General features: G+C 38.2%; 1 protein-coding gene across 1 annotated transcript in view; it reads right to left on the bottom strand.

Moving 5' to 3' along the window:
• The window catches only part of NAPB (NSF attachment protein beta), a 665,740-nt gene extending 651,523 nt beyond the window's left edge, over positions 1 to 14,217 (bottom strand). The window contains exon 1 of the mRNA XM_044056384.1: positions 14,014 to 14,217. Within this exon, the coding sequence (XP_043912319.1) occupies positions 14,014 to 14,111 (98 nt within the window). The 5' untranslated portion in view covers positions 14,112 to 14,217. The remainder of the gene's footprint in view (positions 1 to 14,013) is intronic.
• Positions 14,218 to 16,411: the final 2,194 nt, after the last annotated feature.

Here is a 16,411-nt window from a genome sequence, read left to right on the forward strand (position 1 = left end):
AGCATGGGTAAATTTAATTTTAGGGAACATAATGCCTGTGGGTACATATGTCCATTTGGTGTAGCTGTTCTTCTCTAGAAGGTTAAACTTCATTTTTGAAGATGTACATAGTTTTGTGTGCTTGTTCTAAGTTAACAGGGGATGGAGGCATTCCGGTAATGTACTTAGTTATTTTGAGGATTTTCATTAAAACAAAAACTCTTGAAAAATGTGATACTGGTTCAAATAAAGATAAAAAAAAAACAACTGTATAAATGCTTAGCCGAGCAAACAGTGTGTGCATTTGGCACAAATGCTGTAAATACACATTCAAAAAAACTGTCATGTATAATAGGTGGGAACAGTAACTTTTCATCATAGTGGCTACGCTGTCCATATTATACTGGTACATAAATGGCCTTACAAGCATAGACAAAAAGGAGAGAGTATTGAATTATATTAGGAAATGCAGATTGCAAATAGCAATGCTGCATGAGACACATTTGGAAAGAAATGAGCATGTGAATTTGACAAAGGATTTCAGGATGGATATTCTGTATAATTAATGACAAAGGGGCGTAAGAATACCGACTGCTACAGGGCCTCCCAATACTAACAAATAGGGGAAGACAATAATAGTAGATTTGTGGTAGTAAGGGGCTATTACCAAGGGAGGAGGATTAAGCTGGCATACATTTATATTCCATCAAAAACTGCTATTATGGAGTTTAAGAAAATTTTGGGAGAAATAATCAGCTTTCATCTGGGAATATTACTTTCAGATGGGGACTGGGGACATGATTTGCAGTAGTGAGGATGTATCAGGTGACCTAGAATGGAAAATATAACAAAAATAGGACACATTTCTGAAGAAATGTATGAAAATATTTTGTATCAAGCCTAAAACTGGAAATTGGCAAGGCATAAAATGGCCCGCAAGGGAAGCTAGCCTAGTGTTTACCCAAGAATCTATGGAAGATATAAATTCAGTAGTAGGAACTCTGATTTACATATTATCCCCCAAGGTACGATAACTGGATAAAAATTATATTTCATAGGATCATGTCCATTTAATTGAAAGCTCCGACAAACATCCAAAACCATTTCAGATCATGCACGAAAAAATTTAAGATAATAATACATGTTACTGAAGTAAAACACATTAGTGCATTCCAATCTGCCTGTTAAAAAAGGAGGAAATTAAGAAATGGTAGTGGAAATTATTCAGGAGTTATTACAGAAGACAGAAATTTCCTCAGAAGTGATACTTAATGAGTGGGACAAAAAGAACAACGGAGTTAGAAAATAATGTAGAAATAAAAGAGATGGGGTTAAAAAGCAATACAATTATTTAGAGGGAGTGACAAAAGTTAAGGTATTGCAAAATAAGGGGAATGTCACAGAACAAGAATGGGGGCTACTGCAAAGTGCTAAAGAGAAAATAAGGGAATATTTGAATAATGTGCATGAATTTAGAAAGACTGCTATTATGCAATTATTTTGCTAACTCCAGAGCACTTTTAACCCAACGACTTGGGCAACAGAAAGTAGAAAGAGTTGTCACCAAACATAGGGAGCTTACAGCATGAAAAAATAGCCAGAGATGCCGTAGTGCCGTAGCAATATTAAAGATATTTCAGAAACTTTATGAAAATTTGTATAAAAGCAGAAAAATATTTGAAATCAAGAAAGAGCACAATAGAAATATAGAGCACAATAGAAATATCTCTGGAAGACTTCATTATGCCAAGGTTACAGGTAGATGAGGCTCAACAACTAAAAGATAAGACACCAGGAGAACATAAAAATGGCAATGTGTAATCAATCTGCAGGAAGGTTGCAAGAAACAAATGCTATTCCTGTAGTCTAGAAGTTAGGAGGGAAGAAAGTAAAGACCTGGAAGGTTAACAGTACTTTAAAAGAAGGGGAAGCACCAACATCTTAGAAGAAGGCTGTGATGGCTGTATTACCTAAATAAAGGGGAAAGGAGATTTTGCCAGTGGGGATTACTGCAAGTAGAAGTACAGAAAATAGGCAACAGGGGGCTGGAATTTAATAATGAAAACTGGCAAAGGAACCAAGGTTTTGGGAGGAAATCACTATAAAAGGAAACTTAATAGATTGGAATGGAGGTAAAGAAAACATCTGGACCACAGGTTAGAGACCGCCTTCCCTACCAGGGATTGATAACAGAACTGGATAGAGGAATAATAACTGAAAGACCTGCTCTGGTATAGTTTTTACTTTAATCTAGAACAAAAGCTGCTGTTAAAAAGGGACAACTAGTAGGATATATAAAAGACTGCATGATGTAAAAATAAAATCTGACATGCTTAGAAAATAATGGAAAAGCAATTTACAAGGGAACAATGGGAGGACATATCTAGGGCTCCCAATATGCAATAAAGTCCAGAAGGTTTAGGATTTTTGCTTTGAAGTGTCTGCATTGGTATTTTTAATAAGCCAAGCAGACTTCAAAGTATTCTTCCTCAGGTAGATAGCCAATATTGGAGGTACAACAGGGAAGAGGCACCTGGGTATATGTCTTAGAGTGTAATGTGTGAACAGATTTTAAAAAATTCCCCACAGAGTACTATGCCAAAAATATTGGGGGAAAATAACTAAGTAAAGGATTCTTTTTAGCTTTGGCACAGGATCTGAATTGCCTTGATATAGTAAGGCCTTGTTAAATTTAATTCTGCTGGATGACAAAAATAGATTACTAGAAAAAAAGTAAATCAAATGTTAAACCAATTGTGTTTGAAGTACTGAATAATGTAAAAAGGACATAAAAGAACTGGAAAATGTATCCTTTAAAAAGGGAAGGAGCTAATTTACATAGAAATATATGGAAACTAAGAAAAATACACGCAGAATAATGTTTAAGAGGAGGAGTGATGTTTAAGGGAAGGCAGGAACTGAGCAATTCACTGGACTGCTGATAAAGAAAACATGTATAATGTACGTAAATAAAAAATGGTTTGTTTTCTTTTCCGTTAATGTAGGTTTGCCTATGTCTTAATAATAATTTAATAAAGGTGTTTAAAACTAAATTAGAACAATGTTACAACAGAGTGAATAAATTATGATACAACAGATTGGAGAGATTTGCTGCTAACAAACACTATCAAAACCACCAGTGAACCAGGTAGTGAATTGGTTGAACTACTGCTCCAGCTGACTTTTGTTCACAATTTAATACACAAAACTTCAGCACACCCAGCTCTCATACCCTCCTTCACAGCTATAACCATCAGTGCCCAGTTATAACCATCAGTGCCCTCCTATCAAGTGACAAACTCCTCCTCTCCCTCTACAAACCACATATATCTGCAGAAATCAATTTGTACTCAACTCTGCAGCAAAAAAAACTAGGAACACAATTCTGCTGTAGATCTATAGCGAATCCACATTCCTTCAAAGCTACTCTAAAAAACAACCTTTATCCAAGTCATGATTTTGCTCCTGCTGTATTCCTGGATAAATCCATTCTTTACCTGATAACCTCTATGTCATTACTGCTTGCACCTCACTATCAGTAAACCTGACTCATTCTTCTCTGACTATAGACTTCACAGCACAACTTGCACAAATTGTTTACTTCTCAAATACTGTTTAATTGGTCACATGTTGCATCCTTATGTGCTTTTGACCCCATACAAACTCTTATAGTAATTTCTATAGACACACATTGTTGTCTTCTGTTTTGCTGCATTCTATACCACTAACTTACTCTGTTTCTGAATTGTATATGCATGTATATATTTTACTTTTTAAATATTTTTACACTTCATGTAGATACTGCTGAAAATGGGCTTCTCAGCCTGGACAGAACTTTCTGATGATTTGTTCAGTGGGACCAGACCAGGTACCTGGTGGATTTCTGTATACCTGGTATATTTCTGTACAAACATAACTCCCATCACTCAAGCTGGATAAAATGTCAGCTTGTGGATACAGTCTTAACATATGAAAACATCCTGTAAATGTTGCAGTGATCAGTTCACAGTTCAAATCACATCCAAACTATTATAGATCCATCCGCCTGACCAGTATTGTAGATAGAAATCCAGTAAAACTGTCATAATGGAGTGCATCCCAAATGACACAGGGACCCTGCTTCTGTTAGGCACACAACTGTAAGGTTTTACTAATGGAAGGTCTTGCCATTTGAACTTGTGGCATTCTTTCAGAAGGTAACAGTACCACTTAATAAAACCAAAAAGTGCACTGTAGAGGTGCCAAAACAGACAACCAAGAAGTCAAAGGTCCACAGCAATCCAAAACTTAAATGGATAAAACCAAGGAAAAGTGAAAATACACTTAAAGCCCTTAACTGTATCATAACTTAATAAGCTGACAGTGCATCTTGACCTAACACATCTGACACTGTTCTACATAAGAAAATAAATTATACAACTAAATGCCAACCTATACATATCTGAATGGTTAAAAACCCTTGTTATGCAACAGGGCAAAACAAGTCAGGGGGAGTTTATTGTGGTTTCTCATACGGCTCCTTCTTGAGGCCATTTCCTTTTGGACTACTGTTCTCACATTCAAAAACAGGAAATAGGTTCTTGATAAATCAAACATGCTGAACTAAAGATGCAAGCTCTCCGAGATGGTTTTAAAAATACATAAATCACATATCTGGTGAAGTAAAGAGAGCCTTATCTTTTTAAATGAAGCATCAGATGTGACTTGGCAAAAAGGATGCTGAAGGTTCTAACCCAGATACCTACTAACAGACAACCATAACAAGTGTAGTGTAGCTGTAACTATCCGAATTAATACTACAGCTCAGAAAGAAGCTTCAGAATAGTGCTACTCTTACTTCTGGTGACAGTCACAAAGTACTCTTTAAACAGTTTGTCCAAGGCTGGTATGAGCAGAGCATGGAGAAGCATTCTACCTTCTCCAAAGAGGATACCACAATATGACTACAAAACAGTGGAGTAATAACTGGCTTAGTTTTTCATGTCACTCAAAGTGGATACAATATTTGTCAGGCTGGGAGGATATGGCCGACGGTCCATATTGCTTTGTTAGGGATGGTCTGCACCTGGCCCCTCTAGATTTTTGAATATTGGCTAAATCTTTGTCCATCCCCATAGTACCGTTTTTTTTAGGAATTGCCAACCCGACAAACCTTGAGACATAGCAAAAACAACCCAAGAAAAATCTAAAAGGTGTTGCTGCTCAGTGCCAGAAGTCTACATAAACTCCACTCCTTGCAAGTTCTCCTCACCTTGAGCATGCTGATGTCTGTGCAGTTACCAAGACATGACACCTGTGGAGAGCACCCCGGCAGTGCAGGACTATAAAGCCTTCCACACATTTTAACCAGCTACAGCACAGGAATGGACAAAAGGTGGAGGTGTCTCAAATTTACATCAAAAACACCTTAAGGCTGGATGAACAGTAGGATGCATTTGAGTTTCTCCACTTCCAAATTACTGTAGGTAAAGTCCCATACCTTATCTTTGCAAGCTACAGATCCCCCTCTATTACCCAGGAAAACCACAACATATACTTAAAAACATACTGGAGACATTCCCCATTCAATCCAATACCACAGTTATAGGTGACTACCTCACTATAAACTGGAATCATACACAACCCCAAACATGCAGGCCCAGAGAATCCTGGACTTTGTAAGCACAGACACCCTGGACTCGCTAGTCCATACACCTACTAGGGGCACTAACATCCTTGCAAATATGGGAAAACATTGCACTTCTCCCACCCACGTGCACTTCTCCCACCCACGTGTAATGTCCTCACTAGTCAAGTTGGGCAATAAAGCGTTCTCCTTTGAAATAAAGAGAGATCCAGCAGCGAACCCTGTAACTTCTAGGAATTATTCTAAAGCAAAAATTCCTACTCTTAAGGGACACCCTGCAAAATTTCAAGCTTTCCCAAACCCTGAAAATACTGCTGCCTATATGGAATTGTTCACAGACACCCTGTAAAATTATATTAATGGCTGCACAGAGACAGCTGTATCTACCCAGAATAAGCCCAGGACAAATTCAAAAAAGCCACCCAGTGAAATTCCAACATCAGCAGTTTGGAGAACAAGCTGAATTTGAGGTAAAAAATAACCAGCGAGGCTAAAAACAAATCACAAGACATTCTTCATTTATGTTCGCAACCTCAAAAGGCAATACATAACAATGTGCTGAACTAACTGTAAATGGAAACACCTAAACTGTGCTGGAAGATATATCAGACAATATAGAGTTGCTATATTTAGCTCCAATATTCCCCTCTTCCCCACAGACACACTCAGGAAATACTCTCAACCCTACCTCTCCCAACTACCACTACAGATCAGGTCCTTAATGCACTAAAGCAAGAACATTGCATTGATGAGCCCCGATATTATTCCAGGAAGAAACACTACCCATCATGACTCCTAGAATCACTATTTAAACAGTCTCCAAACAGGCTTCATGCCAAACAAATGAAGACTGCGACTTTCATCCCTCTGCACAATGGTGGGCCATCTACAGACCTCAGGTAACTACAGGCTCATAAGTCTGACTAGTCTCATATACAGCATCATCGAAAGAATAATCATGGAAATTATAAACGATAGCATTAAGAAACCTTCAGACAATGGATCTAACCCACTATGGTTTTGGCAATGGTAGGTCATGACTCTTCAATTTGGTGGACTTTGAGATGTCACCAAAGCAATGAAAGGGACAAAATGACCTGGTCAAAGCATTTGACAATCTCCCACTTAAGCACTGTGGGCTCTGTAAACTCCTATATATATATATATATATATATATATATATATATATATATATATATATATATACACACACACACATACATACACACACACACACACATATAGATATATAATATACACACACACATACACATACACACAATGTCATATCAAACTCCACTGTCACAAAGGGAAAGATGAAATCTAACCAGCAACTTATTCCTCTGGGGGAATCCCAACAATTTGCTTACTAAAGATCACACAGCTGAGTTCCACTCGCTACTTTATTATTTGCCAACAAGACTGACTCGCCCCATTAATGCTAAATAAAGTGGCACCAGGAAAACAGCAGTCTAAGAACAGCAGCTAGTAAGTTAGATGTCAAGGCAATCAGAAGCATTCTGTTTTAGGTTAAAAAAGATTAATTCCTGTTGTAATATACACCATAAACTATGGCAGTGCTTCGGTTTAATTGTCAAATGGATTTGGAGATTCTAAGGATGTTTGTCTCTCAGCTAAAGTGATGTTTTACAGACATTCTAATGGCCACAGTCAAATTTGCACTTAGAATCCTGCTACAGCATCTACTAAAACTTTTCAGAAAATGTGCACTGACAAGTGTTTGTTTTACCTAGCTCTGAAAGATGTGAATCAAAAGCAGCAAAACCAAACAATGAAAAACATTTAGAATACTGCGTTTATTAATATGTGATCTGTAGTAAGCAAATTGTTGAATGCATTCATGTTACAAACTGTTGTGTTTCCAGCCCTACATTTGCTCCAAAAAACCTGGGTTCTATTAACTGTCTGGGCAGGGGAGGAACTGGCATGGGGGTGAGAGGGAACACAGGTCACAATACTGACTCTTCCAGAGACGCATTACAATTGCTCCTACTAAAAGTACCATACTTCCACACATGCCTACAGTGGATATAAAACGTGTGCACACCCCTGTTAAAATGCCAGTTTTTGTGATACAAAAAAAAATGAGACCACAATAAATAATTTCAAAACTTTTCCAACCTTTAAATGTGACCTATAACCTGTACAATTCAATTGAAAAGAAGCTAATCTGTTAAGGGGAAAAATATAAAAAATAAAAAACATACAATAAGCTGGTTGCATAAGTGTACACACCCTTAAACTAATACTTTGTTGAAGCACCTTTCAATTTAATTACGGCATTCAGTCTTCTTGGGTACAGACCTGCCATCAATTAAAGAGACTCTGATTAACCCCAAATAAAGTGCAGCTGTCCTAGTAGGACAGCAAAAGCCATGGTTTGCAGACAGCTTACAAAGCATCAAAGGGATCTATCTCATTGTTGAAAGATATTAGTCAAGAAGAGGGTACAAAAAAATTATCCACAGCATTGGATATACTATGGAACACAGAGAAGATGGTCATCAAAATGTGGAGAAAATATGGGACAACAGTGATGTTGCAAAGAACTGGACGTCCCTCCAAAATTTATGAAAAGACAAGACAAAAACTGGTCAGGGAGGCTGCCAAGAGATCTACAGCAACACTGAAGGAGCTGCAGGAATTTCTGGCAAGTACTGGTTATATAATACATGTGACAGCAATCTCCAGACATATGGAGAACATGGAACTATGGAGTAGGGTTGCAAGACGGAAGCCTTTTCTTACAAAGAACATCCAGGCCTGGCTAAAATTTGCAAAACAATACATCAAGTCTCCCAAAAGCATGTGGGAAATGTGTTATGGTCTGATGAGACCAAAGTTGAACTTTTTGGTCACAATTCCAAAAGGTACGTTTGGTGCAAAAACACTTTGCATCACCAAAAGAACACAATCCCCATGGTGAAGCACGGTGGTGGCAGTATCATGCTTTGGGGTTGCTTTTCTTCAGCTGGAACTGGGGCTTTAGTCAAGGTGGAGGGAATTATGAATAGTTCCATATACCATTCACTTTTGGCCCAAAACCTTCAGGCGTCTGCTAGAAAGCTGAAGATGAAGAGGAATTTCACCAAACAGGACAATAACCCCAAGCATACATCCAAATCAACAAAAGAATGGCTTCACCAGAAGAAAATGGTTTTGGAACGGCCCAGCCAGAGCCCAGACTTAAATCCAATAGAAAACCTGTGGGGTGACCTGAAGAGGGCTGTGCACAAGACACACCCTCTCAATCCGACAGATTTGGAGCGCTTTTGCAAGGAAGAGCGGACAAATATTGCTAAGCCAAGATGTGCCATGATGATAGACTCCTACCCAAGAAGATCGAATGTTGTAATTAAATCAAAAGGTGCTTCAACAAAGTATCAGTTTAGGGGTGTGCAAACTTATGCAACCAGCTTATTGTATATGTTTTTTATTTTTTATATTTTTCCCTCCAACAGATGTTTTTGCTTTTCAATTGAATTGCACAAGTTACAGGTACATTAAAAGGTGGGAAACGTCTTGAAATGATTTATTGTGGTCTCATTTTTTTATATCACAAAAATCTGGCATTTTAACAGGGGTGTGTACACTTTATATCCACTGTATATCATGTGGACTGCCATTTTATTTAAATGTATTTACCAAGGTAGTACAGCGATCATAAGTGACCAGTTTCAGATGAACGAGTTTCACATGTAGTATAATAAAAGTCAACAAATACAGAACTTTCAAAGAAATACTTAAATGTTAGTATAACAAAGTTTAAAAGCCAACAAATACAGAACACAAGTAAAATATCAAGTCATTACACTATGTACAATACCATTTCAGTGAGACAGCCGAGTTTGGAAGATATGCCAGGCAAAGAGTGAGCTATGAGTTTTAAGTGATATTGCCATTATAGAAACTGGTACATTTTAGTTGGTTCACATTGGCAAGCCTTAAAAGAATTTCTGAAAATAGAGTAGTTTCTGCTTTCAGATTTGGAGGTACAGACAGCCAACAAGATGGCACAAAAGTGTGTTTGCTAGTCTGGTGATTAAATCTGGGGTAAAAAAGGCAAATCAGAGACTAGGTGTGTGGAGGCATGCATGTGCATTATGTTACTGCACCTGTGGATTTTACAGTGATGACATAGCAAAACATGTCTACAGTACCACTCTTGCTCCCATCTGGGGTGTGAGTCAATTGGCAAATGTTCCTGTGGGCTCTCGCCTTAAAGAGGAACAAATCTACAGGCAGCCGAGGAATAGGCCTGACAGTTATGTGGGGCTAGGGACTCAAAACCTTAAAAAAAAGTTTACTGTTTAACATAATACTGCTTAAAAATGTGTACTCTAGGTTAGTCAGTTGCTGTACATTTAGTCGATTACTGTGATCAGAGTGCTATCAAGAAATGCTGCTGCATACATTTGATACATCTGTAAACCTCCTGCATACAGAGCCACTTAGTTTTACCAGATGTTGGTGATTATTATAAGTCTAGCCTAGTTATACAATCATCTTACATGAATTCAGAGAATGTGGTAATACAAAGCAGCTTTACAATCCTTAAGCTGATACTCTGCTGCAGCACTGTATCTTTGTGCCTACCTACAGCTATTCCTACAACGACTAAAAAGAAAACAGATAACACTACTGCCCAGGCCATATCACAAACTACACAAACAGATAACTAAGGAGATTAGACTCTAATCTAAAGTCTGCAATAACAATTCTAGTCCTCTAGTGCAGACTGGGCAGTTATATAGGCTACTGCTTTTTGTAGCGTCACAATTACTTTTAATAACAACAACAAACAGCAGCAGCAATCACAGGAATAAAGTTTCATATAAGATTGTAGAACATGAGTACTGAGTGAGCAAAATCCTTCCAGGCGCAATAATCTCCAAGCTTCAACCTAGACCTATCTTTCTATCCATTTACTGCATCATTACAAGCTTTTCCAGACATGCTCCCTCTCTCACTCTCCATTACAGGTACCCTCTTCCTTCAAGAAATCCTGTCACAACAGGTTTCGTGCCTTCATTAGCCACTAGCTCACATAAATCAGCCCAGTTTGAGAAATATACAAACTTTGGACAGTCCAAGTCACGTACTAGGCTTGGACACTAATAAAAGTCCTACCTTCACAGAAACCCAGACCAAAGAATTAATTAGGGGTGCTTAAAAATTAACAAGAGCGAAGGAAGCAGCATCAAGCATAACATCACTTTTCTACTAAAGAAGATGATGTACATTTTCAAAAGATCAGACATACTGTGCAGGCATCACGCCTTCCTAATGAGAGATGCTCAAAGAGGGTAAGAAGACAGGATGGACAGTGGCTAAGAGATGGGCAGCTGACAGAAAGAAGTAATCATGACTTAGGTAATTAAACAGGAGGAGGAAACAATCTACATAAAAATATCAAAATATAAGTGCATAGAAACACACACTAGTCCCCCCAAGCACACAAAAAGTGACCTACCATTTCTGTGACATTTAGGACAACCCACAACCCTAATATCTATGCAGAGTTAATGCCCTCAAGCCCTACTCCCCCACCCCCAATTCCAATATAATATTTCATCCTTGTAAAAAAATAAAAAATATAAAAAATAAAAATAAAGATGTTTTATTGAGTCTCAAATACACCATTCCTGTATCCTTTATGTTTCACATCTGCTGGTGCACTGCAACACATTCTATCTTTCTCCCTATATTATTTGCAAACCTCTTACGACTCCACCCATTTGCTTCATCTGTCCCAATATTCCTGAATCCCTCTCACAGTACTCCTCATGTATTAGTACATCTTAAACTGAAGCATTTTTTATTTTGCAGAGGAGTGAGCCATGCACCATCATTCACTATTACTGTTGTTACATTTTCTTTACTGTAGATCAGAATTACTACAAGGAAAGGATGTTACCACCCCACTAGCAGACTGAAGACGTTTCTCCAAGAGAAAATGACAACATTACATGTATTTACAGTACTATCTTTGCACCTGTTAATCAGGTATGTACACTGGTTTGAAGTGCCTTTTAATGCATGAGCGGAGAGGGTAGAATGGCAAAAATTTAAAGCAAGCCAAAGCTAGAAATACAGTAATGCAGTCAATTCAAAATGAAAATTAAATAATAAAACTGAATAGTCAGCTATCAAAAATGTTAACTTCACTTCATCCTCCAGTTTATTAAACCTGACAGTGAGAATTTGGGGCTTGCCACAAGTTTAGAAAAGTTTTTTTTTTTTCCATGAACATTCCGGTTAAGATAAATGGATATTTGAAATACTGTTACCAATGTCAAGAAACATAGCAGTTTAGAGAACAGGGAGAGCAACTTCTACAAACAAGTATTTGAGTGCGCAGCTGTGGGTATTCTTACTCTTCTTCCACAAAAGCGTTTCCATCTGAAATACAGTGACTGCTGCTAACTAATTCCTGTATATTTGTTAACATTTTTTTTTCACAAGTAACCAGCTAGTTGATCATGATGCCGGTTTGTGTCATATCTACATTTATTAAATGACCTGTGAAATAAAATGATTCAGCAGTACTTAAAATCTTCAGGCATTTATAAAACAAAAAAATACATGCTGAAATCAGACAAATTACACCATACAGTTTTAGTAAGGCAAAGAAATATATTTAGAAAGACAACCAAATACTTGCTCTAAGCAATGCTGCGTTGCACTCACTTCACTAGTTTTACTCAACTCCATTTACTACTAGAGCTTGTCAGTCTGAACTTGCACAAAATGTAATCTGTTCTTAACCTAAAAAGGCTGAGAAGCCTCAGTAAACCTTGGCAAATCATTACTGAAATAAGAGGCAATAACAATTTATCTCCAAATTTACCCAGCACTGCACAATATTCAGTGCAGATGAAAATAAATCAGCTGCGATTAAACAGTGTCCCCCAGAAAAGAACCCAATTTTCAAAACTGGAGATAAAAGGTAACACAATGTTTCTGCTTTGTGCTTAAAATAGCGCTCGTTTAAAATGCAAGTATCAGCATTCTACTCTGCACTGCAAAGCTGGCAAGACCTTATGCATTTTGTCACCAAACATCTAAATTTGGCACACAAGAAAATCCAGTAATGAAAAAAATAATATTTACAGAAGCCTCAGCTAGAAACCTGGAACACCAAATGCTTTAAACAAATTCAGTGGCCAGACATCTTGGCCAATCCTGAAATCTCAAAGGTAAAAGCCAATGAATGACAGGCCAGCTCACTGATGACAGCTCTGGACTCAAGGTCTGCCTGTCAAAAACTGGGATATCAGAAAAAAACAACACTATTCCACACACACATTTAAATCAGTGAACTACCATGTGGTGTGTAATACAGTATTAACAAATTTCTACAGTGGAAAATATAACCATTGATATATTATGTATTTAAATTCAGTGCAAAATATTACAATTTGCTTATACACCCTGCTCCCAGACTGTAATCTTGTTCTGCATGAAGATTACTGTGATAGCAATACATCTGACAGTGGCAGCCAACAAAATGAAACACACCCACGGATTCCAACTCCAAGGATGTTACTGTTGGATGCTTAATCCACCCACAACTACTGCTGTCTCTCTGACTCTTTAACCCGCTCAGCTGAGTCATGCAGAAATTCATTATCCATTCACTGCATGTCATACACATACCACTATATCAAGGAAGTAACAGTGCGACCAAGTGGAAAGGATAGGGTGTATTTCAGCGCCCCCCTACACACTCCATAAATAAAAGGGTGCGATAGCGGAATATTGTAATCAGTTTTGCAAACGTTTGAGCAATACCTAAAAGAAACTAAAATATATATTTTATGCGTGTGTGTGTATGTATATATATATATATATATATATATATATATATATATATATAAATGAGAGAGAGAGAGAAATATACACACACATTTTTCTGGAAAACATGCAGACCCTCGGGAAAAAAATATCCCACAACTTCAAACCGTGAAATTTCCATCGAACAATAAAATGCGAGCAAGTTTCAAGTCAAGGCTCTGGACTTAAACATGTTTGGATAATAGCTGATCACATATCAAACGCAATAATCCAGCAGAATTTCGGTAATACGGATAAATAAAAAAAGTATTAAAACGAATATGTTTGTAGAGGTTACTAACGTACTGCTATCTACATTATCTGTAAAAATTATGAAGTTCACCATAAATGCAGACGTATAACATAGCAATTCTGACAGTTTCCAACATATTCTGCAAGTCAGTAACATTCAAACACTACCACGACTGGTACTATGCTCGGTTATAAATGACACATACTGCTCGTAGAAGAGTTAAAACCCTTACCCTTTCCCTGCCCTTAGAATAAATCGATGAAAGGCAACAATATAAGGCATGCAGTCAAATGCTTACCCAAATAAGCCGCCCAAGAAAGAATGCGAGGATTTCACTTTTTTGTCAGCTTCTGCCATCAGTTGCATTGCTTCCTTCTCTTTCCCGGAGTTATCCATCCCTTATGTTTTTTTTTTTCACTCTCGCTTACCTACTGTACCACTAAACCAAAACCCTTCCTTGCCGGACCAGAGACGATGCTAAAGACAGCAACGACTGACGCAGTGTCTTGCATAGCAATAAGGGAGTTGTAGGCGTTAATATCTTCTTGCACATCACTCTTATACGCCGTTCCGCGATCAGAAATACAATTCCCAGAAAACCTAGTCAAGGGAAGCGTGCCTTCTGCAACAATTGGATATGTAAATTATTTAAACAATATACAATATTTTGAGTATACTGACACGAATTGGAGGTTGGAGCTTATTTTAATTATGTAGGGACTGGGAAACAACAGGTAATCGTTTTGAAGATGGCTGGAGAGATTGCTAAATATATACTAAAGTAGAGAAGAAGTAAATAAATATATTATTCAAACTCCGCGTATGGTCTTTTGAATTATATTTTTAATGTACTTCGTGTTTTAAATTACGTTTACAATCATTATTATTCCATAATGTTGTAGATTATTAGGTTATAAAGAGTCCCACTGATTTGAACTATTAAGAGCAATTTTACCACCACTGAAGGGAGAGCAATAGTATTTCACCTTATGTAATTACATCAAAGCTAAGCATCGTTACTTCATAATGAGCATCGGCACACTTGAGTATGGTAATGTGTCAAATTATTTTGCCAATTTGTGATACCTGCCAGATGTTCTAGACTGAGAGGTGTGAAAGGTAGCCATACATGGCAACTATCCTTATTTTTGCCTCGTATTTTTTGTCTGATCCTCATAAAAATTGTGGCTTTCTGGCAAATCAATGAGGATTTAAGTCACTAAATAAAAACATACATTTGGGCTTTGGACTTCACATCCTTCAAAAAAATGCAGGTTAATGCAAGTTCTTTTAATCTAACAATTTTCTAAGTTTGTAAGAGCAATATTTAAACTCTGTTCCTGTTTTTGAGCTTTTTATGCCCCAGCTGAGGCTTTGTTCAGATTTCTTGCACTAAAATAAGACTGACATCCCTCTCACCAGGCTGAACAAGGAGAAGGTCACTGTAAGCTGCCTGTCAGGTGCCAGGAATCGCCACATAACACAAGCACTCAGGGCACTCCAAAGCAAGTACAAATATGACTCCGTCATTGTCCATGCTGGTGTGAATGACCTGAGACGTACCTCCCTGGATTACATGAAAAGAGACATAGAGGAGCTCTCTGATCATGTGGCCCAGGCCGGTATGACCCTGACCTTGAGTAGCATCTTACCCTCACCAAGAATGATACCACAGTATAAAGACAAAATGATCAATTTCAACAATTGGCTAAAGTATTGGTGTCACTTAAAGGGGATCCAGTGTCTGTCAGCCTGGGATGACATGCTTGACAAGCCATGTTGCTTCGCTAGGGACGGCTTGCACCTGTCACCCCTGGGTTTTCGAATACTGGCCAAGGCTCTTGCCACCCCCATAGTGCCTTTTTTAGGCAAGGCTCAAAAGATAAACCCACCTCCTTAGACAACACAAGGAAAAGGAAACTAAGGGTAATGCTGCTCAACGCCAGAAGTCTAAACCTCAAGATGCACGCACTCGAGGCTCTCCTCAGTATGGAGAATATCGATATCTGTGCAGTAACAGAAACCTGGTTCAAGGCTCCCTAGAGCACCCCAGCACTACCAGGCTATACCTCATACCATGCTTTTCAGCCCCAAAACTCGGACCGAACCACAAGATGAGGGGGAGTATCCATATTCATCAAAGATACCCATACCTCCAGGCTAGTGGCACTGCACGAAGCATCTGAGACCATCCATGTGCAACTAACAGTGGGCAAAACTGCCTTCCAGTTTGTAGTCTGCTACAGACCACCCTCCCAAACTCAGGAACTCCACTCGGCTTTCCTGAAGACACTGGAGAATATGAAGGTCTCTCCAAACACCATTATATTGGGTGACTTTAACTACCCAAACATAGACTGGGAGCACTACACAAGCCCCAACACCCTAGCCCAACGGTTCCTAGAATTTATAAACTCAAATCCTATGGAACAACTGATCACCACTCCCACAAGAGGGGAAAACATATTGGACCTGATCATCACCAACATGGGGACTCTATGTTCCATACCAGAAGTCTACCCATCATTGGTAAGATCTGAACATAAATGAATCACTATGGACATCCATATCCCGTCCCCACCTCCAGCAAAGGAAACCATGGTCAAAAACTTCTCAAAATCAAACTTCCCACTTCTCAAAACCGAGGTGGAATCCTTCAAAGCCCCAGAGCCAGTGGAAAATACGGCCCAAACCAC

The sequence above is a fragment of the Protopterus annectens genome, chromosome 1.part2 (assembly GCF_019279795.1).
Source record: "Protopterus annectens isolate FY-2018-M chromosome 1.part2, PAN1.0, whole genome shotgun sequence".
NCBI lineage: Eukaryota > Metazoa > Chordata > Ceratodontiformes > Protopteridae > Protopterus > Protopterus annectens.